Source organism: Boleophthalmus pectinirostris, unplaced genomic scaffold (assembly GCF_026225935.1).
Source record: "Boleophthalmus pectinirostris isolate CB_2022bp ecotype Guang Dong unplaced genomic scaffold, ASM2622593v1 HiC_scaffold_16, whole genome shotgun sequence".
NCBI lineage: Eukaryota > Metazoa > Chordata > Actinopteri > Gobiiformes > Gobiidae > Boleophthalmus > Boleophthalmus pectinirostris.
Genome location: NW_026571095.1, coordinates 32,117,373 through 32,144,277, shown reverse-complemented (window position 1 = coordinate 32,144,277; position 26,905 = coordinate 32,117,373). Strand labels below are relative to the sequence as shown.

Genomic DNA, 26,905 nt, shown 5'->3' with positions numbered 1-26,905 from the left:
GACTGGTGCTCTGGTCTTTTATTACCTCTCATCCTTCCTGTGCCAACACGGTCCTGTCAAAACACCAGCCAGTCCCCGGGGAAACATTTCACGTGCGCGCTCTTCCTGTTCGGAGCGCCCCCTACGTTTTGGAGCACGGTTCAGTCAGTAAATTCACACCATGATTTAAAGAAACTGTATGTAGCCTAAGTTCTTCCTGTTTTAAGAAACGTTCTACACATAGTCAGTGTTGGGAAGGTTACAGATTACAGATTACATACCTCAAAATGTAGTTTGTAACAGAATCCATTAAATTACTTAAAGTGAGTAATGTAATCTGAATACTTTGGGTTTCTTGATATTGTCATGGTTTTTAAAACTACATGAATGTAACAACCACATCCTGAAAATTCATGTTTGTTCTCGTCAAATTGTCTGTTGAGCCCAAGTCTCCATGAACAGACTTTTATTTACTGTAAAGTAGCAAAGATGAAGATCTTCACATGAGATGTTTTGTCTGCTTAAAGAAAATAAAAAGTCCAGTCTCTACTTAACCAAATTAAAAATATTATTGTTAAAGACATTTATTTTTAATTATATGTTAATATGTTTAGTCTGGTTTACTGGTGTCCCCTGGTTTAGTCCTGTTTTAGTTTAGTCTGGTTTTGTCTGGTTTAGTTTAGTTTAGTTTAGTCCTGTAGGTTTTAGTGTTTTAGTCCTGGTTTAGTCCTGGTTAGTCTGGTTTTAGTCTGTTTAGTCCTGGTTTAGTCTGTTTTAGTTTTAGTCCTGGTTTAGTTTTAGTCTGGTTTTAGTCCTGGTTTTAGTTTAGTTTTAGTTTTAGTCCTAGTCCTTTTAGTCCTGTAGTTTAGTCTAGTTTTAGTCCTGAGTCCTGGTTTAGTCCTGGTTTAGTTTAGTCCTGTTTAGTCCTTTTAGTCCTGGTTTAGTCCTGTTTAGTCCTAGGTTTAGTCCTGGTTTAGTCCTCTTTTAGTCCTGGTTTTAGTCCTGGTTTTAGTCCTAGTTTAGTCCTGGTTTAGTCCTGGTTTTAGTCCTGGTTTAGTCCTAGTCCTGGTTTTAGTCTGGTTTAGTCCTAGTTTTAGTTTTAGTCCTGGTTTTAGTCCTGGTTTAGTCCTGGTCTGGTTTAGTCCTGGTTTAGTCCTGGTTTAGTTTTTTTAGTCCTGGTTTAGTCCTGGTTTAGTCCTGAGTTTAGTCCTGGTTTAGTCCTTTTAGTCCTGTTTAGTCCTGGTTTAGTCCTGGTTTAGTTTTAGTCCTGGTTTAGTCCTGTTTAGTCCTTTAGTCCTGGTTTATCCTGGTTTAGTCCTGGTTTTAGTCCTTTTAGTCCTGGTTTAGTCCTGGTTTAGTCCTGGTTTAGTTTTAGTCCTGGTTTAGTCCTTTAGTTATTTAGTCCTGTTTAGTCCTTCCTGGTTTAGTCCTGGTTTTAGTCCTGGTTTAGTCCTGGTTTTAGTCCTGGTTTAGTCCTGGTTTTAGTCCTTTTAGTTTTAGTCCTGGTTTTAGTCCTGGTTTTAGTCCTGGTTTTAGTCCTGTTTTAGTCCTAGTTTAGTCCTGTTTAGTCTCTTTAGTCCTGGTTTAGTCCTAGTCCTGTTTAGTCCTAGTTTTTTAGTCCTAGTTTAGTCCTGGTTTAGTCCTGGTTTTAGTCCTGGTTTTAGTCCTGTTTTAGTCCTGGTTTAGTCCTGGTTTTAGGTTTAGTCCTGGTTTAGTCCTAGTCCTTTTAGTCCTGGTTTAGTCCTGGTTTAGTCCTGTTTAGTTTTAGTCCTGTTTAGTCCTTTAGTCCTGGTTCAGCCCAAAATGTGAAAACAGGAAAATAACTCTGTGTAATCCATTTACTTCAACAAAGTAACTGTAATCCAATTACCACTCACTGAAACAGTAACTGTAACCGAATACAGTTACTCATCATTTGTACTCTGATTATGTAACTCCAGTACATGTAATCTGTTACTCCCCGACACTGCACATACTTTTGTTTTGTTTTTTTGTACATATTAAAAATAGCGTGAGAGTCTCTGCAGACCTGAGTCCAAACTGGGGAAGTCTGGTCTGGACTGTGGATCGTAACGAGCTCACAGGGGCAGACTTCACATTCAAGTCCACAGAACGTACACGAAGCTCGGCGGTCCCTCGGCACACACAGGGTTTAGCTCCAGATGTGTGGGCAGATGCACAGTGTGGATCAGACTGAGCAGGTCCAGCTGAGGTCCAGAGCTTTGGGCTTAATGTACAAACCTGAAAACCTGCCCTCACTCCTCCCTGAAACATCTCCGGAACTACACAGTGTTTAAAAATGAGCTACTTCTGTTTTTCCACATTTTTATGGAAGTAAAAATCAAAGTGTGGATTACCCGGGATCCAGAATAATCCATGTGTCATTCGTTCATTCGTTTTTCAATATAAAACCAAAAATAAGAAAACGAAAAACCAGCTGTTTTCTTCATTATTTGTCTCCAAAACCAAAATGAAAAAACAGATAATGATTCGTTTTTTTAAGTTTTCGATTTTGTGTTTAAGTGAAGAATGGAAAAAACGTTTACGTGACTTACGTGACTGCGATGCCGGACTTTTGCGCCTGCATACGGACTGAACCAGGACTGATCCAGGTCCGGGACTGAGATCGGGACCAGATCGGACTCCGAGCTTTGACTCCGAGCCTCCACTGGGTCCAAGCCCCAGCTTCGAGTTCTGGTCCCGGTCTGGTCTCGATCTCAGTCTCGGTCTAGTCCCGGTCTCAGTCCCGCTCCGGTTCCAGTCTGGATCAGTCCTTGTTTTGTAATTGTACTTAAAGAAATGATTAATACAAATTCTAACATAGCAAAAGGAGAAATTAAATTTGTCGACTGGACAAAAGTTTATTTGGTTGAAAAGGTTTCTCAGCTCATCCATGCAGCTTCTTCAGTTCTGGTCTGGTGGACACTGCCTTATATCTGCCTGAAGGAAGGAGCTAACTAATGAATTAATAATTTGACCATGAATGATATAAGGCAGATTTAAGTGTCCACCAGCATTTTGACCAGAACTGAAGAAACACCGAGGACGACTGAGGCATTTTACACACAGATTCTAACATAATGATCCACAGGTGTTTCCCAAACTTTTTTTCTGGGGACTTTATTTTAAAAGTCACAAACCTTTGCGACCCAAATCAATAGACATTATTCGTAAATCACATAATAAAGGTGGATTTGAGCATTATTGAACATTAATGAGGATATTTTATTGTTGACTGAGTGATTGTGTCTCTGAACAATTAGTATTACTCAAGTTTTAAACAACGAAAAACAGAAAGTTCCCTATTTGGACATTAAATATAGCCTGATTCATCAACCGGTTTCACTTCGTAGAAACCGTCTGATCTCGACGTTCGCTCGACGGTAGGCAGATACTTTTTTTCATTTAACCAATCGCTGCTATTTTGCTGATTTTCGTGACGTATGTAATGCGCCAAATCCCGTAGGAAGAAGGACAATAACGTCTTTCCCCTTGATGAAATTCACCAAACATTCTCCGGCTTTAAATCCTCGATCTCGGGAATCGTTGACAACACTTAATATATGGCTCTTTGCTGATTGGCTGATGCCCAAACTTGCATTTCAGGAGTTTTTGTGAACCATCTAGTGTATTCTGATTCCTGACCTAGTCGCTGGAGAGAAATGAAATTGGGCGGAGGCACTAGGTGGCGCCAGTCTGACTGATTAAATGTAGCCCTGTTGCAGACCTTCAAGCAGATTGTGGCAAGGCGACCCAAAAAAATCTCTTCTGACCCACCTGAAGGTCGCGAAACTCTGTCATAGATTATAACTTTATAGCAGACACCAGCGCAGTATGACTACTTTAAGTAAAGGGATATACGCTCTCTATAATCTCACCAAACGAAGATACTTTTGGGTCCGGTCAAGCGCTAACGGAGGGAAACGGGCAGATTTTTTTACATTCAAATGTCTCTTATTCAGAAACTAGAGGGACTATTGAAATAAGTAAAGTATCAGAATGTAGGAAAGAGTTACACTCCAACAGGGTAAAGTTAAACCTGTGATATTCTAAACAAAAAAATTTAAAACTCATGTCAGTAACAGAGGGAATGAAATATGCAGCACTTTTTGGGCAATAAATCCAAACAGTGATAACTCTTGGTTCTCACTTACATATCCTTAACAAACTGGTTTGAATATTTGCTTCATATAGTTTTCTACCATATGGTACAAGATTAGGTTGAAAAACCTCTTACTTTTTGAGTCATTAGATTTTTTATTAAGAAAGGTCATGGTAACGGAGGCAAAAGTAACGGAGGGAAAATTGTGCAAACAAGTAGAAGGTGCATGATTTTGCATAATTTGTCGCTACTATACTTTAATATTACTTCAAAATGAAAGGAAACTATTTCTATAAAATATGTCAGTCCTTCCAAGCAAATTTTTATCATTTTAAATACTTTTTTTTTTTTTAAATCATGTACCTTCATCAACAGTTCAAAGATGGAAGTAACACAAGATATGATGAAATACATCAGTTTATTTACATGATTTTTGGGTCTTTGAAATTTGGGAAATAATTTTTTGTTCCATGTTTCATACATGGTCTGTTTAAAACGTATGTAACTTTAGAACCAAAAATGGTACAGAAAAAAGGTCAACAGTTTCATAAACTAGAGTACATATGTATCTGTTCAATACATTTTTATATCAGATGCATTAACTTGAATTTTTGGCCTTGATGTTTACTTCTGCTTGACCGGGCACATTTACTTTTTTCCAGTAGGGACCTCCATGGACGTAGCAGCAGCACCAGGCACAAGTCTACACTGTGCTTGGTGATTTTTAGGATTTGTCAGAGCCCAACATGTCTGACTCCATCTTTCACCTTTTCCTCTGATCCTGATGAATATTTTTTTTTCTTCCCTTTAAACTCATCCCTCTGCTTATTCCTCATCCCTTTGACTCTTGTCCTTTTCTATCAGCCTTTGCCACAGTGAACATCTCCTCTTCTTCTGCCTCTTCAGACCTTCACACCTCCTCCCGCGGGAACAGAGACTTGACGTTGGTCCTCACTGGTGACGTGATGTTCCTGGACAAGCATATGCGTCGTTCTAAAGGGTGAACACGCTCCCACTATGAACCGTTTTAAAGGGCAAATCTCACGCAAAATCGACTTTTCAGAGCTTTATACCTTCTAAGAGTGATGTGTGGGCCTTGTATTTGTCGCCAAATTTTTTAGATTGTTTTTTTTTTAACAAATTGCGGCGTATTTCTGCCACCCTCCAACGTGACAACGAACTAAAGCTGCTACAACAATGACGCGGCAGATACACCTATGACGTGTTTGACGTAGAAGAAAGCGCTTCGCATCCGCCCCCCTCCCCTGCCTCTGCCCTGCCTCCACCCCGCCGTCAGTAATAATATTTATATTTCAAGACGATATAAATATTACCTTCAGAATTTCCTGGCAGCAAACTTTCTCTGTTTCTGTGGGCATCGTCTGACAATTCCCACATGAACCTAAACAAAAGCGCCAGCATAAGCTCATTGTTCTACACTGCAGTAAACACGGTATAATAAGTTTACCTACTAACGATTATTAATACTTTACCAATCAGTAATGTTCAGCTGATGTGGACGCGGTGCTTGAGCTTCGTGCACCTCAAAGTCCCCGTCCGACTCCGGGTCCAACACATGCGGCTGAACGCGCTGTATCTCCATGATGAATAAAAGTTTATTCCTGCCGCTATCAGACCGCTAAACGGGGCATGACTGCAGAGCCTACGTCACGTTTGGAGGGCGGAGCCTGTGCTTTCTCAGGACGGTCGATGAGCAATAGTCGGACTTTCGTAGTTCCTGGTCTGTGTCTGTCTCCAAGAAATCAGTAAGATTTCAGAACTATTGTGTAATGGATGTTCCAAAACCCAAATTGTGCTTGTTTATGTGCAGAAGATACAATGTGAAAAGAGTTATTTTGCAGGAGATGGGCCCTTTAAACACATCTGAGCTTCGGTCATTTCTCTGTGATTAGTTTGTTGCTAGGACGTTCTCAAATCGGCTATTGTAATTACGAAAATCCCATAAAAGATCCAAAAGTCCCATCAGCAGTCGTCTCGTGCCTAAACTAAACACTATAAATATGAGTGTGTGACGGGAGTCGTGGTCTCAGAGGAGGAAACAGGTGCTGTGGGTGGAGTGAGCTGAATCTGCACAAGGCCGACTGCTGCCTGAGCTGGAATTGTCCTTAAACATTTTGCTGAATTGAGTTGAATAAACGTTATTGTCCTGGAGAGGCACAAAGACAAGTACTAAACAGAAAGGAAGGCACAGTTATATTAGCATGTGTAGACGTTGATGAGATTTGACACTTTCTCACCATTGGAGAGTCTCATTCATCTTCGGGACGGTATGGAGAGCAGAGTCTGTGTTTTCTGCCAACTTTCTGACACAGGCCTTTAGCTGCACGTCATCAGAAACAAGTCAATACAGACAAAACACATTTCAGTTTATTATTTTCTACTTTGTCTCCCCTAGGGCTGCAAAATCCAGAGTTCCCACGGTCATGGAAATCCTGGAAAAGTTGTGGAAATTGAAAATGTAATTTTCCGAGCCTGGAAAAGTCATGGAATTTTGTAAATTCAATGAAAGTTTTGGAAAAGTCATGAAATTTTAGGATCACTTTCATACAACTCCAGCGTTCTGTTAAGTTCTCATGAGGCTATTAAGATTATTTCTGAACGTCTGCGCATTTTGTTTAAAAGAGACGACATTAAATGCACTGACAATATTTTGAATGTTAAAAACTATAATCCCAAACCATAAGGTGAGTGGAAAGAGTTAACATTTCATATTTAACCCTAAAAGTCTGATCAATTCTACACATGTAGGTGCTGTAAAGTCATGGAAAATTCACTTTAGATCAGACATGTCAAACTCAGGCCCGGGGGCCAAATTTGGCCCATGATATAATTATATTTGGCCCACAAGATCATATCAAATATATATTAGAGTTGCCTGTCGGCTACAGATAGACTATAAAGACATTATTTATTTAAAATTTTGTTATTATTTTATATTCTGATTGTTCTGGATTCAGTGTTTAAGCAAAATTATTATTAAACATTTATTTTAATAAGAAAAAGTTTAACATTACATATCTCTAAAGAAGAGAAAACATGCAGATGTTGTTGAAATTTTTCAATAAATATTTTGTTTGGCCCACGACTTAGTCTCAGTTTTTAATTTTGACCCTCTGTGAATTTGAGTTTGACACCCCTGGCTTAGACTATTATGATTATTTCCAAACCTCTGCGCCTTTTGTTTATTTTATGTTATTATGTTTTTTATGTTTATGCTTATTAGTGTCTCTTTCATGCAGCTACAGTGTTCTGTTACGTTATCATTCGGGTATTATGATAATTTATGAATGTCTGCGTCTTTTGTTTAAAAGAAATGCCAATAAATGCACTGACAGTATTTTCAATGTTAAAAACCAAACCATAAGGTGAATAGAAACGCTTAACATTTCATATTTAGTCCCAAATGTCTCATCAATTCTACACATGTAGGTGCTGTAAAGTCATGGAAAATTCACTTTACGTCATGAAAAAGTCATGGAAAAGTTTAGAAATTTTGTCCGTAAAAAAAGAGTGGGAACGCTGAAAATCATACACAAACTACAAATGCATTTAGTAAAACAGTCATAATAATCATAACACACATGTACTGGTACGACAATCAGGCAAAGCGAGTAGTACTTTGACTGCTGTACTGTTGGTTATTTCAGCCTGTACCTTCTTCCACAGAGTCTGGACCTGCTCATTGTGATGTTTTATTTTGGCTGATGTGATTCAAACCAGGGCAGAGAGCTTTTTTTTTTAATCACACCCTGTAAAAAAACACACATAAACACATCAGGCCTAATACTGAGTGCTGATTTTAAGGACAATACTTGTTTACTGGACTCTTCCCACACTTTGCTTTCATGTTGTTTCTTTTTCCTTTTCGCGGGGGTGGAAAGTACTAATTACAGCGCTCACGTCACTGTACATGAGTATGCATCTTTGGAGTAATTGTACTTGTATTGTATTGTATTGGGTATATTTTTAAAACACATAAGAGCACTGCACCTCCGGCTCTGAGCTCAATATGCAGATCGTGGTTTAAAACGACTAAATTTGAGTTTTGGAGAAAGCGCTGATCTAAAATACGTTATTAAAAACTAGTAAGAATGCACTAGTAGTATTTTTCATGTGTACTATTTACTTATACTTAAAGGTGCGCTGTTATGTGTAACTTTTTGTTTGAGGTTCCGTCACCTGCTTGTTTCTATGGAGATGTCATTGCTCTGCCTGGAATGTCCCACAGTGTGACATTAAAGATCTCTACTCGTCTCTCGCTCTATCACAGTTCACTTTTCGCGGTCTCGCTGTTTCCCAGATTTTTTTTTTTGTGGCAATTTTGCATGCCTTTTGTTTTTACAGTGCATGAATGCGTATTGCGTTCCTCCCGCTGCGTCCTGATTGGCTAAGGGACTCCTGTCTCCTGTACAGTACAGAATGTGTTCAGCTGCCAAATTTAAATACATTTTCAGTCTCTAGCAGTGTGATTCTGAAGTGCTGTATGTTTGCAAGTTTTCTCCCCGACAAAACCCACAATGTCGACGAAAACTTCTGCACTAACAAAGGCTCCTGCTGTCGCACCCAAAAGAAAAAGTTGGACTTCTGAACACGCTGAAGGAAGGTAGAAGTTACGCGCTGTAGCAGAGACTTGCACCGGGTCGGGTCCCCGCAAATAGTTGCTGAAATCAAGGACAGCGAGCGCCCGCAACAGGGTGTCCTGTAAAGCGCGATCAGGAGACAGACGCTCTTACCTCCGTGAGGTGCGGAGCAGAGCCGGTCCTTTCTCCTGCGGTCACCTTCGAGCCCGACAGTGAGTCCTGTTTTAGTCCTAGCTCAGTCCTGGTTTAGTTCTGCTTTAGTTCTGGTTTAGTCCTTTTTTAGTCCTAGTTTTGTCCTGGTTTAGTCCTCCTCTTCAGTCCTGGAATCAGCCCAAGGTTAGTCCTGTTATAGTTCTGGTTCAGTCCTGGTTCAGCTCTGGTTTAGTCCTGGTTTAGACCTGGTTTAGTCCTGGTTCAGTCCACACACGGCGCAAAAGTTCAGCATCTTCGCAGTTATTTTGGTGAGAGTAACTTAAAGTAATGCAATAGTAATGTCATGCCTTACATTTTAATGCAGTAATATTGCAATGTAACGAATTACTTTGAAATGACAGTAATAAGTAATAAATAACGCATTACAGTTTTAAAGTAACTTGCCCAACAGTGATGGTAACATTAAGAACATAGATAAAGCAGGACGTGTTCCATGTTTGATCTGGACGTGGAAAAGGCGGATCTAGATGGATGTAACACTTCAGTAAAGTCACAAAAATGTACATATAGACTAACTCTAATTCCTACTGTAATTCCTTTACCTTTAGAAACTTGTGTCACTCATCGCCGCACTTCACGTTAATTAGTCGCTCCTATAGAAAAATAAACGCGTGCTTGACCTTTAATAGTCTATGTTATTTTTAATATGCAGTTAATTTATTCGTATGGAAAGGTCAGCAAAACAATTAACCTGCAACTTATTTGAACACGAGCGCTGTAAACATGAACTCCAGCGCTCTTGTGAACGCACTACAACAACTCTAATGCTGATGGGCACGCGCCACGGTCTTATTTCACACACTTTATCTTTCACTGGACTCTGGCGCAACGCTGTTTGTTTTTCTCTCTCCATATTGAACAAAGGATTATAAATAGAGGTAATAAAAGAGTAGTGTATGTATGAAGCGTCTGGTGCGTTTGTGCGCCGACAGTGGACCCGAAAAACAACAGTCTAATATAACACAAGATTGGACAGTTATAAATAAAGAGAGATACAGCGGCAGGGCGGCTGTCTGCTTTTGTGGCTTACAGAGTTTATGAAAGTTTTAGGTTTTTGAGCTCAGTTTTTAACATCGTATCATGGGATTTTAGGCGCTTTCACACCACTACTTCAATTATTTGGTCCACGCCAGGTCATGGAATTGTTATGTAGCACATAGACTCCAGAGTGGTTCACTTTCAAACCTGCAAACCAACCAAAATTGGTCCGGCTGACGACTTGAACTTGATTCTGACTTACGGGCCACTTGACTTGGACTTATCTGTCCTTGACTTGGGACTTGAGGTCAAAAACTTGAGACTTACTTGAGACTTGCAAAACAACGACTTGGTCCCACCTCTGTCAACTGTACATATAATAAAACATATCAAATAAATTGAGTGAAGCAGTGAAGCGGTTGAAGTAAATGACAAACAATATCTACTATCTTAAAGTTTATACAGCTCTGAACAGGCTAATAATCAGATATCCAAGGATCCTGAGCACAGCGGGTTCGACTGTACGTGGCTCAGGGACGCTGAAGCTCTCCCACAGGCCAGACCTCTTGGGCAGCGCACTATCCTCCCCAAGTTATGGACGACCAGACCCAACCCCAGCCCACGTCACACCCCTTAGCAGTTCGTTTTTCTCGTGTCCCTGGAGATCATGCAAGAGGTTCCTATGGACTTTTACGATGCTACAGCTTTTGTGGCAGAAGATGTTCCAGAAGAAACACTCTGAGACCTTCCGGAGAAAGTACTTAAAAGGTATGGCTCACCAAAACAACAGAACAGAGACTGAGGCTTAGAAGAGGCTTTCCTGTTGCGTTCACCTGACCTCCCCTGTCATCACGTCGAGTGGATTAATAAGAACATTTTAAGACCAAAATGATGAGTTTGACAGCAGCAGTTGTTCCAGGATTGAGCCCAGTTCAGACCTGACTGGCTTGAGCCCAGTAGACTTGGTTTGGCCCTGTTCTTGTCCAGATTTAGTTCCATATTTAGTACCAGCTGAGTACATATGTGATTTAAAGGTCCAATTGTACATCACATAGAACTGATTCATGTGAGCTTTAAGTCATGTTTTAATGTTCGCTACCTCCTCACAAACAGACTTTTATTGATCAACTGTACATGTATTAAGACAGGGGTGTCCAAACTTTTTTCATCAAGGGCCACATATCTAAACACAGATGAAGCAGAGGGCCGATCGAGGGTCATAGACTGGTGCTCAGTACAGTGAATAATTGAAATATGTGCACGTTTAACACGTTAGAATGAGCCATCAATCCTTTATTCATGCTAAAATCATTAAAACCGCACACTAAATAGTAAATACTGGCTTTATCAAGGTAGATTTTCAAAAAACTTGCAGTATAAAGTGAATTAATTAACTGATGCCATGTCAAATAAACTGAGTGAAGCAGTGAAGTGGTTTAAATAAATGACAAACCGTATCTGCTAGGGATGTAACGATATCCAAATCTCTCGGTACGATATTATCACAATATGCATCTCAGGGTACGATATTTATTGCGATATTTTGAAGAGGTTAATATAATTCTAGATAGGACACGTTTTTGCTTTTAAAATGCCTTGACAAGATTTTGGTGTGAATTATTTCCGTCATAATCCCAAGAATTCAAGTAAAAAACATATTTCTTCATGTTGTTTGAGCTGAAATGAATCATGGGATATGTAGTTCCTGATGTTTATAAGCTGTTCCTACTTTAAAACCATGCATTTAAGCAAAGCAACTTGTAATTCGATATATTGTGAGACTTTTGACGATACGATATCACGATATTTCGGTTATTGTCACATCCCTATAGAGTTTATAAAATTCTGAATAGGCTAATAATCTGGGAAAACCAAATCAACATGCTTAAAATCCCTGAAATCCTTTATACGCCTCCTTTAAATAGGGAGTATTTCACTTCTCTGCTCCCTGTTCTAAGTTACCCCCCCTTCAAAGCCCTATCCCAGCCCAATCAGCGTGAATCCTGCTCATGAAACTACTGCACGTCACATCAGGTTTGTCAAGTTGCCACGCAGTTTTTATTCGTGTATATTTTGTATATTTTTGGTGAATTTGTGGGGGAGCTCGGGTGACGTCGGCTCGTGGGCGGAGCCTCGGACAAAGGGCCTGAGAAACAACGTTATCACATAAAAAACCTTAATACTTTGAACCTTAAACTTTCCTCTCTTACGGTAAATTGTGATTACGTGCGTCACCAGCGCCGGACCAGACGAGACCGTGAATCAGTGGATTATCCTGTGACTAACCTGGGTAAGTCAGGGGCCAGTCGGGGGGCCGATCCGGGGGCCCGCGGGAGGCCGAGTGGGCGCACAAAAGCATTAGACTCCGGAGACCAAGGCCCCTAATCACTCAATCACACTCTTTGTTCCTCCAGACACAGGTCGCGGCGAGAGAAGTCTGAGCCAAAATTACAGTCTCCAGACTCACCGCTGGGATAAATAGTGACGAGAGGAGGGCTGCGCTGGCACAAAACACACAAGAGCTGAAATAACTTCCTCTCATTACAGGAAGAGATGATTACGACAACTGCAAACTCATATTCTTCTTACTTTTTTGTTAGATTTAAGTGAAAATTAAAGACGCTGTACCTGATTTTTACTGTCTTAAACGTCCTAAGTTATGCAAAAAATAGACTCTTGTGAGCTTTAAAGGTTGTATGGAGGATTTTTTGTTTGTTTCAAATTGTCAATGAAAGTTTAATACACCATTACAGAGACGCAGCAGCCTTGTAATTATGATGACCAAAAAAAAAAAAGAAAGAAAATCTATCAACTGTGGACGTGTTGAGGCCAGATAAACATCAGCCAATAGAAAACGAGGCTGCCTCATTTTCTATTGGCTGTCAGGTTGTCAATCAAACTCCCTACATTTCTAAGGTAACTATGCAGCAGTTCTTAGAGGCTTTTTCTAATTGTGGCTCTCTCGCAGTTCGCATAAAGTTTGTCGCGATGGCGGACGAGAATCCACGACCAGTTCGCCGCAAAAGAAAATCGGTTTTTGAGGTCGCTGAAAGAAGAAGAGAAGGAGAAAAGGAGCGAAGACAAACTGAGGTGATTCTTGGAGATTCCTTCCAGCGATCGCGCGACTGAAGCGGACGAAGGGTCTAAAAACTGAGGTGTCGAGGAAGGTGGTGTCACGCATGCACTACATTTGAAAAAGGACTGTCACTGGATTTCTCTTTCCTTAAAAAAATCCTCTATACAACCTTTAAGTCATATTATAATGTTGTTACCTCCTCAAAAACAGACCTGGAGTCATGTTTTGATTCATTTCATTCATTCGTTCACATCTCCGAAGCTCCAAATGCTCTGTTCCACCTTGTGATGTCATGTCATGATGTCAACTCCTTTTACATTGGGAAAAAAACAATATCTAGGTGAGTTAAAATGACTTAAATTAAGAGTATTTGACTTTATTTGAGTAGATTCAACTTGGCAAGTAAAATTATCTGCCAATGGAGTAAGTGTGTTTTACTTAATTCAAGCAACATTTGATTTTGTTTGTTATTTTAAGTGCAAAAAATTGTTGTTTTTCTTATTTAAAATGTAGTTTCCCCCAAAATGTGCGAGTCATAGTCCGAAAAATACTGTTCACAATTTTTTGATCTGCAGTATGTTATCAGATTGTTTCTCTATCTCAAACAGACCTGGAGTTTTGTTTGTTTCATTCACACATGTTTAACACACTCCACTGTTCCACTGTGTTTTTAAACTCCATACACCTTCGCTAGAATAGTTTGGATAATTTCAAGCCAAGAATTGCTGAAATCTACTGAACTAAAAGGCGCAGGTCATGACATCACAAATTGGAACAAAGCATTTTGAGCTTTGGAGATGTAGACTACGGAAGCCGAGAGGGGCCACAACAAACGCAAACGCCGCAACAAATACAAATGCGACAACACAACAAAAAGCCACAACACAACAAAAAGCCACAACGCACCAAAAAAGCCACAACGGAAATGGCCGCGGGACTCTATTTTAATGCAAACGCCGCAACAAATACAAACGCCACAACACAAACGTAAATGCCACAACACATTAAAAAGCCACAACACATCACAAAGCCATAACACATAAAAAATCCATAACACAAATGCAAATGCCACAACACATTAAAAAGCCACAACAAATCAAAAAGCCACAACACAAATGCCACAACACATTAAAAAGCCACAACACATCAAAAAGCCACAACACATAAAAAATCCACAACACAAATGCAAATGCCACAACACATTAAAAAGCCACAACACATTAAAAAGCCACAACACATCAAAAAGCCACAACACATACAAAATCCACAACACAAATGCAAATGCCACAACACATTAAAAAGCCACAACTAATCAAAAAGCCACAACACAAATGCCACAACACATTAAAAAGCCACAACACATCAAAAAGCCACAACACATAAAAAATCCACAACACAAATGCAAATGCCACAACACATTAAAAAGCCACAAAACATCAAAAGCCACAACACAAATGCCACAACACATAAAAAGCCACAACACATCAAAAAGCCACAACACATAAAAAATCCACAACACAAATGCAAATGCAACAGCACATTAAAAAGCCACAACACATCAAAAAGCCACAACACAAATGCAAATGCCACAACACATTAAAAAGCCACAACACATCAAAAAGCCACAACACATAAAAAATCCACAACACAAATGCAAATGCCACAGCACATTAAAAAGCCACAACGGAAGTAACCGCGAGACTCTATTTATGACATGGACCCGATCAAGCGGCAAGTGAAGAAGAAGAACTACGACGTGAAAAGTAAAAGTAAAAGTAAAGTAAAAGTAATTTATTGTTTTATCATTATTCATTTCACGTTGTAGTTCTTCTTCTTCACTTGCCGCTTGATCAGTCCGTCGGAAAATAGAGTCCCGCGGTCACTTCCGTTGTGGCTTTTAATGTGTTGTGGCTTTTTAATGTGTTGTGGCTTTTTAATGTGTTTTGGCGTTTGTGTTGTGGCGTTTGTATTTGTTGCCGCGTTTGCATGAAAATAGAGTCCCGCGGTCATTTCCGTTGTGGCTTTTTTTGGTGTGTTGTGGCTTTTTGTTGTGTTGCGGCATTTGCGTTTGTGTTGTCGCGTTTGTATTTGATGCGGCGTTTGCGTTTGTTGTGGCCCCTCTCGGCTTCCGTAGAAGACAGACTAATAATAAAAAGTTACTCAAACATGTGTGAATGAAACAAAACACAACTCCAGGTCTGTTTTGGCGCATTACAACACAACTTAAATCTCACAAGAGTCCATTTTGTGTCATACAGGACCTTTAACTTTTCAGTCTTACACACCCCTATCATCTGTTTCTCCGCCGACTGTTGCGATATATTTGACAAATCCGCGTCCGCTCTGCCTCAGGTCGGCTCGCTGTCTGCTGAGGGAGAGGAAAAAGAGCAGCAGGAGGTCAGGGCTCTGCTGGAGGTCGGGGCACCGGTGCAGCAGGTACGACTGCAGGGCGTCCCACAGGAGAGAGGAGAGACAAAGGGACAACACGACCCCTCCTCCTTCCTCCTCCTCCTCTTCTTCCTCGTCGAAAAACCTCACTCACAAACGGATCAATTCTCTTCATCTGAGTTACACGAGGAATGACTTTCCTCTCGACACAAAATAATACAGTTTTGGGGAACGATTTTGCACAAAGGGTCTAATTACAATAACTTTTAACACTTTTCATTCTGTCGTCCTCTTATCAAAAACATAGCTGGAGTTGTGTTTTGTTTCATTCAGGCTTGTTTTATTAATGAATCCACTAATCCAAAATCATCTTCTCTGAGAGCTCAAAAATGCTTTGTTTGTATTTTCCCTCGATTGTTGCGTCACAGGTAAAAATGTTGGTTTCTCGTACACTAGTCCTTCTCAAACGGTGCGTGTGACCTCGGGGAATAACTCGTGCAGACTGTCGGGTGACCGTCGCCCGATTGGGGTTCTCTCTCTCAGGTTCAAGATAAATCCTGGTTTAGTCCTGTTTTATTTGTGGTTTAGACCTGGCTTAGTTCTGGTTTAGTCCTGGTTTAGTCCTGGCTTAGTTCTGGTTTAGTCCTGGTTTAGTCTTGGTTTAGTCCTGTCAGTTAGTCTGGTTTAGTCCTGGCTTAGTTCTGGTTTAGTTCTTGTTTAGTCCTGGTTTAGTCTGGTTTAGTTCTGTTTAGTCCTGTTTAGTTCTTTTAGTCCTGGTTTAGTTCTTGGTTTAGTTCTTTAGTCCTGGTTTAGTTCTGGTTTAGTCCTGGTTTAGTTCTGCTTTAGTCCTGGTTTAGTTCTGGTTTAGTCCTGGTTTAGTTTGGTTTAGTCCTGGTTTAGTCTTGGTTTAGTTCTGGTTAGTCCTGGTTAAGTGGTTTAGCTAGTTTTAGTCCTGTTTAGTCCTGGTTTAGTCTGGTTAGTTCTGGTTTTTTAGTTTTAGTCCTGGTTTAGTCCTGGTTTAGTTCTGGTTTAGTCCTTGGTTTAGTCCTGGTTAGTTCTGGTTTAGTCCTGGTTCTTAGTTCTGGTTTAGTCCTGGTTTAGTTCTGCTTTAGTCCTGTTTAGTTTCTGCTTTAGTTCCTGGTTTAGTCCTTGGTTTAGTTCTGCTTTAGTCCTGGTTTAGTCTTGGTTTAGTCCTGTTTAGTTCTGTTTAGTCCTGGTTTAGTCTTGGTTTAGTCCTGGTTTTTTCTGGTTTAGTCCTCTTAGTTCTGGTTTTAGTCCTGGTTTAGTTTAGTCCTGGTTTAGTTCTGGTTTAGTCCTGTTTTAGTCTTGTTTAGTCTGGTTTAGTCTGTTTAGTTCTTGGTTTAGTTAGTTTACCTAGTTTAGTCCTGGCTTAGTTTCTGGTTTAGTCCTGGCTTAGTCCTGGTTTAGTCCTGTTTAAAGGTGGTTTATAACTAGTTTTTAGACCAGGTTTAGTTCTGGTTTAGTCCTGATTTAGACCTAGTTTAGTCCTGGTTTAGACCTAGTTTAGTCCTGGTTTAGTCCTGGTTTAGACCTGTTTCACAATGACTGAACTGAACTGAGAAAACCTCACGGAGACTCAGGGAGGGCATCTGACACACAGGCACTTGTCAGAACATGTTTCTAAACTACAGGTTCAGCAGATTTGACACAGAATAAGACTCGCTGGAGCCTGTTTCTGTAGTTGTTTTATTTATTTTTTTCCAGAGGACATCAAATTGCCCTTTCAAACAGAGAAAAGCCTCAGACCTGCTCATTCAAAGGTCATTTTTTTTATTCAATTTCCAAGATTCTCCATTTTAACCTCTCAGAAAGAACAAGTAAGAGAGAGAAAATGGTTTTTGCAGTGGATTGAATGGGACTAGTATAATAGCCCACCTCTTACAGTTATAAAAAGGTACTCGAGTCATAACTGAACCTGTGTCACCGGAGTCTTCACCTGCAGGTAGAGGACACGGCCAAGTTTGTCTCATTTATGGACAGAACAGGCCTTGCGCGAAAGCTCAGAGCGTCCAGAATTCACTCACCGAGCTGCACCAGCACTAACTCATGTCGCGATTTTGATCTAAATTAGCTTGATTCATCTGCCGGTTTCAGTTCGTGGAAACCGTCTGACCTCGTGGCATTAGGATTGTTTTGGAGACGCAACTAAATTGTTTGCTCTCGTATGTCGGCGACTGAAGGCGATGGGTGAGGTTTGTCCACGTTTGGTAGTGCTTCTGTGGAGTGGGGGGCGTGAAATGTTTTTGATTTTAAGTCCAAAAACCATCGCTGGACTCATTCGGCTGTAAAACTGTTCAAAACAAACACAAGGCTCGATAAGCAGACTAGGAATAAGACTTCATTTATTTATTTTACTATTGGGCCCGGTCAAGTAGAAGTAAACAACAAGGCCAAAAATTCAAGTTAATGCATCTGATATAAAAATGTATTCAACAGATACATATGTACTCTAGTTTATGAAACTGTTTACCTTTTTTCTGTACCATTTTTGGTTCTAAAGTTCCATACGTTTTAAACAGACCATGTATGAAACATGGAACAAAAATTATTTCCCAAATTTCAAAGACCCAAAAATCATGTAAATAAATGGATGTATTTCATCATATCTTGTGTTATTCCATCTTTGAACTGTTGATGAAGGTACATGATTTTTTTAAAAATGTATTAAAATGATAAAAATTTGCTTGGAAGGACTCACATATTTTATAGAAATAGTTTCCTTTCATTTTGAAGTAATATAAAAGTATTCGGAAGAAAAAAGTTAAGAAATTATGTAAAATCATGCACCTTCTACTTGTTTGCACAATTCTCCCTCCGTTAATTTTCCCTCCGTTACCATGACCTTTCTTAATAAAAAATCTCATTACTCAAAAAGTAAGAGGTTTTTCAACCTAATCTTGTACCATATGGTAGAAAACTATATGAAGCAAATATTCAAGCCAGTTTGTTAAGGATATGTAAGTGAGAACCAAGAGTTATCACTGTTTGGATTTATTGCCCAAAAAGTGCTGCATATTTTATTCCCTCCGTTACCGACATGAGTTTTTTAATTTTTTGTCAACAACTTGAAAGAATATCACAGGTTTAACTTGACCCTGTTGGAGTGTAACTCGTTCCTACATTCTGATACTTTATTATTTCAATAGTCCCTCTAGTTTCTGAATAAGAGACATTTGAATGTAAAAAATCTGCCCGTTTCCCTCCGTTACCACTTGACCGAACCACAATGTTCATTGTTCAGTCTTGTATCTGACAGCTGTAAATGCCTTATTGGAAACAGAGGTGAAGTTTATAAAGTGTGTTTTGCAAATGTTGACATGATTTTTATTAATTTAATCAAAGATTGCATAATGTGTTCTTTAAACCACGTTTCACTTCACTAGCCTGATTCATCAGACGGTTTCACTTCGTAGAAACCGTCTGACCTCGCAGTGTTAGGATTCGTTCGCTTGAAAGTAGGCGGGTACTTTTTTTATTTAACCAGTCGCTGCTATTTGGTGAAGTATGTAATGTGCCAAATCCTGTAATAAGAAGGGCAATAACGTCTTTCCCCTTGATAAACCAAACATTCTCTCTCGGGAAATGTTACCAACACAAAATGTCTGTCTTCATCTACATCCACCTCGACGCTTTGTTTACTGTTGTTGCTGTTCCACAAAAGGGACCCAGACAGGTACCTGAGTTTGACTTCATGACTTCACAACTTCTGGGATTCTTGCAAACCGTCTCGTGTGTTCCCATTCCTGACCTAGTCACCAGAGAGAAATAAAACTGAGCGGAGGCACTAGGTGGCGCCAGCCTGGCTAGATCTAAATACCTTCATAATAAAAATGTAAAAACAAAAAAACAACAACAACAAAAAAGGGATTTCCTATCGTGTATTCATGTACCATTCGTTCTTTTGAATTTCAATGAAGAACATAAAACAAAATGGGAAAACAGTTTGTTATTTCATTATTCCGTTTGTGTCAAAAAACAAAACAAAACAAAAACATTTTTCCAATATTTAATTTAAAGATTATTTCAAATAACACCAATCAAAAAACTTGGTACCTATTTCTATTTTGATATTTTAATCTCTCTGGTTTATTTGCCCCAGAAATTCTGCTGCTTAGTGCCACGTGTGAACCATGGGTCTATAAAAAAAATAAAAATAAATAAATAATAATAATAATAATAGTGTGAACTCAGTCAACTGAACAAAAGAGAGTTTATCACTGCCTCCTGTTTCACGTTCAACAATGACTTTCTAAGACGTGAAAGTAAACTCGTCGCAATAAAAGAAGACGACATGTTTGTCCACAAAATTTGCAAAGATTTTTCTGTTAAATCTTCCACGGCAAATAAACCAGAGAGAATAAAATATCAAATCGAAATCTGCTCCAAGACTGTTTTTAGTTAGTGTTATTTGAAATGAACTTTAAATTAAATATTGGAAAAAGGGGTCGAAAATCTGTTTTTTGCTTGACACTAAAGCTCAGTAATGAAACAACAAACCGCTTTCTCATGTTATTGCTTTTCATTCTTAATTGAAATGCAAAAAAAACAAACAAATGGTACACAGACCTTTATTTAATCATCTTTCGTTTCCTGCCAATATTTTTCGACCTTAGAGTTTGACCAACAGAGTGAGTCCAGAGCTGTGGGCGGAGTCAGGTGGTACAAGTCAGGATTATTCAAACATCAACTCAACTAAGTCCTGGTTTAGTCCTGGTTTAGACCTAGTTTAGTCTTGGTTTAGTCCTGGTTTAGCCCTGGTTTAGTTCTAGTTTAGTCCTAGTTTAGTCCTGGTTTAGTTCTGATTTAGTCCTGGTTTAGAACTAGTTTAGTTCTGATTTAGTCCTGTTTTAATCGTGGTTTAGACCTAGTTTAGTCTTGGTTTAGTCTTGGTTTAGCCCTGGTTTAGTTCTAGTTAAGTCCTGGTTTAACCCTGGTTTAGTTCTGGTTTAGTCCTAGTTTAGTCCTGGTTTAGTTCTGATTTAGTCCTGGTTTAGTTCTGGTTTAGTCCTGGTTTAGAACTAGTTTAGTTCTGATTTAGTCCTGTTTTAATCGTGGTTTAGACCTAGTTTAGTCTTGGTTTAGTCCTGGTTTAGTCCTGTTTTAATCGTGGTTTAGACCTAGTTTAGTCTTGGTTTAGTCCTGGTTTAGTTCTAGTTTAGTCCTAGTTTAGTCCTGGTTTAGTTCTAGTTTAGTCCTGGTTTAAAACTAGTTTAGTCCTGATTTAGTCCTGTTTTAATCGTGGTTTAGACCTAGTTTAGTCTTGGTTTAGTCCTGGTTTAGTTCTAGTTTAGTCCTAGTTTAGTCCTGGTTTAAAACTAGTTTAGTCCTGATTTAGTCCTGTTTTAATCGTGGTTTAGACCTAGTTTAGTCTTGGTTTAGTCCTGATTTAGTTCTGGTTTAGTTCTTGTTTAGCCCTGGTTTAGTTGTGGTTTAGTCCTGGTCTAGTCCCATTTTAATCATGATTTAGAACTAGTTTAGTCCTGGTTTAGTTCTGATTTAGTCCTGGTTTAGAGCTTGTTTAGTCCTGGTTTAGTCCCATTTTAATCGTAGTTTAGAACTAGTTTATTCCAGTTTTTTGGGAGAAATAAAGGAACGGAGAAGTTGGAAACGTAAGTAAAAGTAATTTATTGTTTTGTCATTATTCGTTTCACGTTGTAGTTCTTCTTCTTCACTTGCCGCTTGATCGGTCCGTCGGAAAATACAGTCCCGCGGTCACTTCCGTTGTGGCTTTTTAATGTGTTGTGGCTTTTTGATGTGTTGTGGCTTTTGTATTTGTTGGGCCTCTCGGTTTCCATAAATACAGATCTTGGTGCGATGATGATGGGACAGGTTCATAACGATGTTTAAAGTTTGTTTTTAATAGATTTTTGCAGAAGATGTGCGTGTAAAATGTTTGAAATCTGCAGAATGTCGGTCCCTCTGTGAGTCTGTGAGAGTTTGAGAGTTTTTGAGAGTCTGGGGCAGATGGGCTGAGCTCCACACAAACACTCGGATTTCCTCTCTTTGTTTTTGGTGCAGGGTTTTGTTCTCTGGGTCCCACCGAGACTGAACCAGGACTGAACCAAGACTGAACCAAGACTGAACCAGGACTGAACCAGGACTGAACCAGGACTGAACCAGGACCAAAGCAGGACTGAACCAAGACTAGAGCAGGACTGAACCAGGACTGAACCAAGACTGAACCAGGACTGAACCAGGACTGAACCAGGACTGAACCAAGACTGAACCAGACTGAACCAAGACTAGAGCAGGACTGAACCAGGACTGAACCAGGACTGAACCAGGACTGAACCAGGACTGAACCAGGACTGAACCAGACTGAACCAGACTGAACCAGGACTGAACCAGGACTGACCAGGACTGAACCAGGACTGAACCAGACTGAACAGGACCAAAGCAGGACTGAACCAAGACTAGAGCAGGACTGAACCAGGACTGAACCAGGACTAAACCAGGACTGAACCAAGACTGAACCAGGACTGAACCAGGACTGAACCAAGACTGAACCAGGACTGAACCAGGACTGAACCAAGACTAGAGCAGGACTGAACCAGGACTGAACCAGGACTGAACCAGGACTGAACCAGGACTGAACCAGGACTGAACCAGGACTGAACCAAGACTGAACCAAGACTGAACCAGGACTGAACCAGGACTGAACCAGGACTAAACCAGGACTGAACCAAGACTAGCAGGAGAACCAGGACTGAACCAGGACTGAACCAGGACTGAACCAGGACTGAACCAAGACTGAACCAGACTGAACCAGGACTGAACCAAGGACTTGAACCAGGACTGAACCAGGACTGAACCAGGACTGAACAGGACTGAACCAAGACTGAACCAGGACCAAACCAGGACTGAACCAAGACTAGCAGGACTGAACCAGGACTGAACCAGGACTGAACCAGGACTGAACCAGGACTGAACCAAGACTAGAACAGGACTGAACCAAGACTGAACCAAGGACTGAACCAGGACTGAACCAGGACTGAACCAAGACTGAACCAGGACCAAAGCAGGACTGAACCAAGACTAGAGCAGGACTGAACCAGGACTGAACCAGGACTGAACCAGGACTAAACCAGGACTGAACCAAGACTGAACCAGGACTGAACCAAGACTAGAGCAGGACTGAACCAGGACTGAACCAGGACTGAACCAGGACTGAACCAGGACTAAACCAGGACTGAACCAAGACTAGAGCAGGACTGAACCAGGACTGAACCAGGACTGAACCAGGACTGAACCAGGACTGAACCAGGACTAAACCAGGACTGAACCAAGACTGAACCAGGACTGAACCAAGACTAGAGCAGGACTGAACCAGGACTGAACCAGGACTAAACCAGGACTGAACCAAGACTAGAGCAGGACTGAACCAGGACTGAACCAGGACTGAACCAGGACTAAATCAGGACTAAACTAGGACTAAAGGAGGACAACAGCAAGACTGAACTAAGACTGAAATAGGACTGAATCAGGACTAAACTAGGACTAAACAGGACTGATCCAGGACTAAACCAGGACTAAACCAGGACTGAACCAGGACTGAACCACGACTAAAGCAGGACAGAACCAGGACTGAATCGAGGACTCTGCCGGGACTAAACCAGGACTGTACCAGGACTGCACAAGGACTAAAGCAGGACCGAACAAAAGACTCTACCAGGACTCCAGGACTGAATCAATATTGAGCCAGGACTGAACCAGGACTCAACCGGGACTTTGGAGAGAAGCTTTAGATCAGGAGGAAATCCGTGCCCACAAAACTGACACCAAAACTGGCACCGAACGGCGACGGCGGCGAGACCCTCCTTGTCCGTTCATTTCCAGTCGAACTTGTGTGACGAAGCGAAGTCTCGGACACAAGATAAAGTCTCAGACACGCCGGACTTCAACATCGCCTCAAACTTTAACCAGTTTCAGCTTTCATCTCCAATCACGGACATTTTCTTTGGCAAAGCTGACGCGAGACCTGCCAAACTAACCAAAACCCAAAAACCCCAAAACTAAGCAAACCAAACTAAGACCCTGATGACGTGGAGAGTCCAGAAGCAGACCCAGTGTTGGGAAAGTGACTTTTAAAGTGTATTCCCCTACAGATTACAGATTACATACCCGAAAATGTAGTTTGTAACGTAATCTATTAAATTACTTAAAGTGAGTAATGTAATCTGAATACTTTTAAATTATTTGATTTGCTGTAGAGAAGCAAAGACGAGGAAATCGTAACATAAGAAGTTTTGTCTGTTAAAAGAAAAAGAAAAGCCCAGACTTTACTGAACCAAATTAAAAATATTATTGATAGAAGAGAAGGAGACACGGTCCACACGGCATGGTTTAGTCCTGGTTTAGTCCTGGTTTAGTCCTGGTTTAGTCCTGGTTTAGTCCTGGTTTAGTCCTGGTTTAGACTTAGACTGGTTTAGTCCTGGTTTAGTCTGGTTTAGTCCTGGTTTAGTCCTGGTTTAGAACTGGTTTAGACCTGATTTAGACCTGGTTTAGTCCTCCTGGTTTAGACCTGGTTTAGTCCTGATTTAGACCTGATTTAGACCTGGTTTAGTCCTGTTTAGACCTGGTTTTAGTCCTGGTTTTCCTGGTTTAGACCTGGTTTAGTTCTGGTTTAGTCCTGATTTAGACCTGGTTTAGTCCTGGTTTAGACCTGGTTTAGTTCTGGTTTAGTCCTGATTTAGACCTGGTTTAGTTCTGGTTTAGTCCTGGTTTAGACCTGGTTTAGTTCTGCTTTAGTCCTGGTTTAGACCTAGTTTAGTCCTGATTTTCTCCTGATTTAGACCTGGTTTAGACCTGGTTTAGTCCTGGTTTAGTTTAGACCTGGTTTAGTCCTGATTTAGACCTGGTTTAGTTCTGGTTTAGTCCTGGTTTAGACCTGGTTTAGTTCTGGTTTAGTCCTGATTTAGACCTGGTTTAGTCCTGATTTAGACCTGGTTTAGTTCTGGTTTAGTCCTGTTTAGACCTGGTTTAGTTCTGTTTAGTCCTGGTTAGACCTGGTTTAGTTCTGTTTAGTCCTGGTTTAGACCTGTTTAGTTAGTCCTGATTTAGACCTGGTTTAGACCTGGTTTAGTTCCTGGTTTAGTCCTGATTTAGACCTGGTTTAGTCCTGATTTAGACCTGGTTTAGTCCTGGTTTAGACCTGGTTTAGTCCTGGTTTAGTCCTGGTTTAGTCCTGGTTTAGACCTGGTTGAGTTCTGGTTTAGTCCTGGTTTAGACCTGGTTTAGCCCAAAATGTGAAAACAGGAAAATCCCTCTGTGTAATCCATTTATTTCAACAAAGTAACTGTAATCCAATTACCACTCACTGAAACAGTAACTGTAACTGAATACAGTTACTCATCATTTGTACTCTGATACTCCGGTACATGTAATCTGTTACTCCCCAACACTGAGCAGACCAGACTGACCTCTGATCTGGAACGGGGTGAAACTACGAGACAAAAGGTGCGGCACAAACACTTCACAGTGCAGCGTAAAACTGTCCGTCCTGGACGAGAAGAAGGAAAAGCATTTTGAAAACTCGCTAGAAATAAATTACCAGCGAAATTCTGCTCGTATAGTAAAACTTTCCATACTCACAATATTCACGATTCAGAAGTGACCAAATTTATAAAGGTGCAACTCTGAAATTGATGTCAATTGCACCTTTTGTAAAATGTTCCCCCGAAGCCAAAACTCACCTTTTATTTGAATGTTTTTCTGATGTTTTTGGACGGAGGTGAAAAACATAATTCACAGAAAATCACAGGCTATTTGATCAGACGATGATTCTGAAGAGAAGGAAAAAAGGATGTAATGCTACTTTACTCAGAAAAGTTAAATAAAAACTTAAACTCTACGCTCAATTTAAGCATCCGATTGGGAAACTCAGACAAAACAATCCGTGTGTCATTCGTTTTCTTCATTATTTGTCTCCAAAACCAAAATGAAAAAACAGTTAAAGATTCGTTTTTTCAGTTTTCGATTTTGTGTTGAAATGAAAAACGGAAAAAAACGGATAATGACCGTTACGCGAATTCCGTGACTGCGATGCCGAACTTTTGCGCTGCACACGGACTGAACCAGGACTGATCCAGGTCCGGGACCAGACCGGGACTGAGACCAGAACAGAGACCGAGACCAGACCGAGACCAGACCGAGACTGGGACCAGACCGGGACCAGACTGAGACTGACACCAGACCAGGACCAGACCAGGACCAGAGGGGGACTGAGACCGAAACCAGACCAGGCCGGGATCAGACTCGGACCAGAGTGAGACTGAGACCTAGACCAGAGCGGGACTGAGACTGGGGGCTCAGAGCCCACAGCAGGGCCGGAACTCGAAGCTGAGGCTTGGACCCTGCAGAGGCTCAGAGTCAAAGCTCGGAGTCCCCTCTGGTCCCGGTCTGGTCCTGGTCTGGTCCCGGTCTCGTCCCGGTCTCATCCCGGACCTGGATCAGTCTTGGTTCAGTCCGTATGCAGCGCAAAAATTCGGCATCACAGTCACAGAAGTCACGTAAACGAGAAACGGCCTTTATCTGTTTTTTTCCGTTCTTCATTTAAACACAAAATCAAAAACTGAAAAAACGAATCGTTATCCGTTTTTTCATTTTGGTTTTGGAGACAAATAATGAAGAAAACTGTTGTTTTTTCATTTTCTTATTTTTGGTTTTATATTGAAAAATGAATGAATAAATGATACACAGATTCAAAACCTTCACTGAGTGCGTATACATGCACATCAATAACCCGGTTATTAGCCACATCCCGGTTATGTCAGGATTCCGGTTACTGCGTATACATGCGCACTGAGAAACCGGGATACTCATATCCGCGTGTACATGATCAAATGGAGTATCCCGGTTTCTTGACATAATCTTACAAATGCGCAGGCGCAAAAATTAACTTAAATCAATTTCATAAACCAGGAAAAATACAAACCGTGAGCTCCTTTAGCATAAGAAGCTAAGGAGCTACGAGATTTCCCACAATCCACTGTGCAGATTCTTCATTAAAATCTTCTGCATAAATAAACTCAACTTTACAACATATAAACCATAAACACTATAGACACATCAGCCCGTTTGATCAGATAGATAATTCAGCTCTGATCACATTTGTTTACGTTTTACAGAAACGAAACTTAAGACCGTTTGGCTAATTAGCATAAACTGTTAGCGGTGATAAAAACAACTCGCTCCTTGCGCCGCTGATGTGATCAGTTTCTTTTGGACTAAATGACACGACTCTGTGGATTATGTGTGTTATTTCTGTGACAGAAGAGGCGCTAATGATGGTAAGTGTGTTTCGTGCATATAGAGTATAGGAGATAGTTCATGTTTTAGCTTTTCAGTGATCACACGAGTGCAGGTCGTACGAGTGCAGATGTACGTGTGCAGGCTTTAGCGCAGCTCTTTATTTTACAGTCATTTCACTCGTTTGGTCACTTTATTTATGTTGGTCAATTTATTTATGTCACTACTGTTGTGGTGAAAGGCTGGAAAGTGTCTTTTGGACGCATGCGCACTCAACTTTATGTTGCAGTAACCGGGATA

At 40.6% G+C, this 26,905-nt stretch overlaps 1 protein-coding gene across 1 annotated transcript in view; it reads left to right on the top strand.

Annotated features, from left to right (window-relative positions):
- The window catches only part of LOC129408246 (uncharacterized), a 68,405-nt gene that overhangs the window by 17,934 nt on the left and 23,566 nt on the right, over positions 1-26,905 (top strand). The window contains exon 2 of the mRNA XM_055151382.1: positions 15,302-15,385. Coding sequence (XP_055007357.1) covers positions 15,302-15,385 — 84 coding nt within the window. The remainder of the gene's footprint in view (positions 1-15,301; positions 15,386-26,905) is intronic.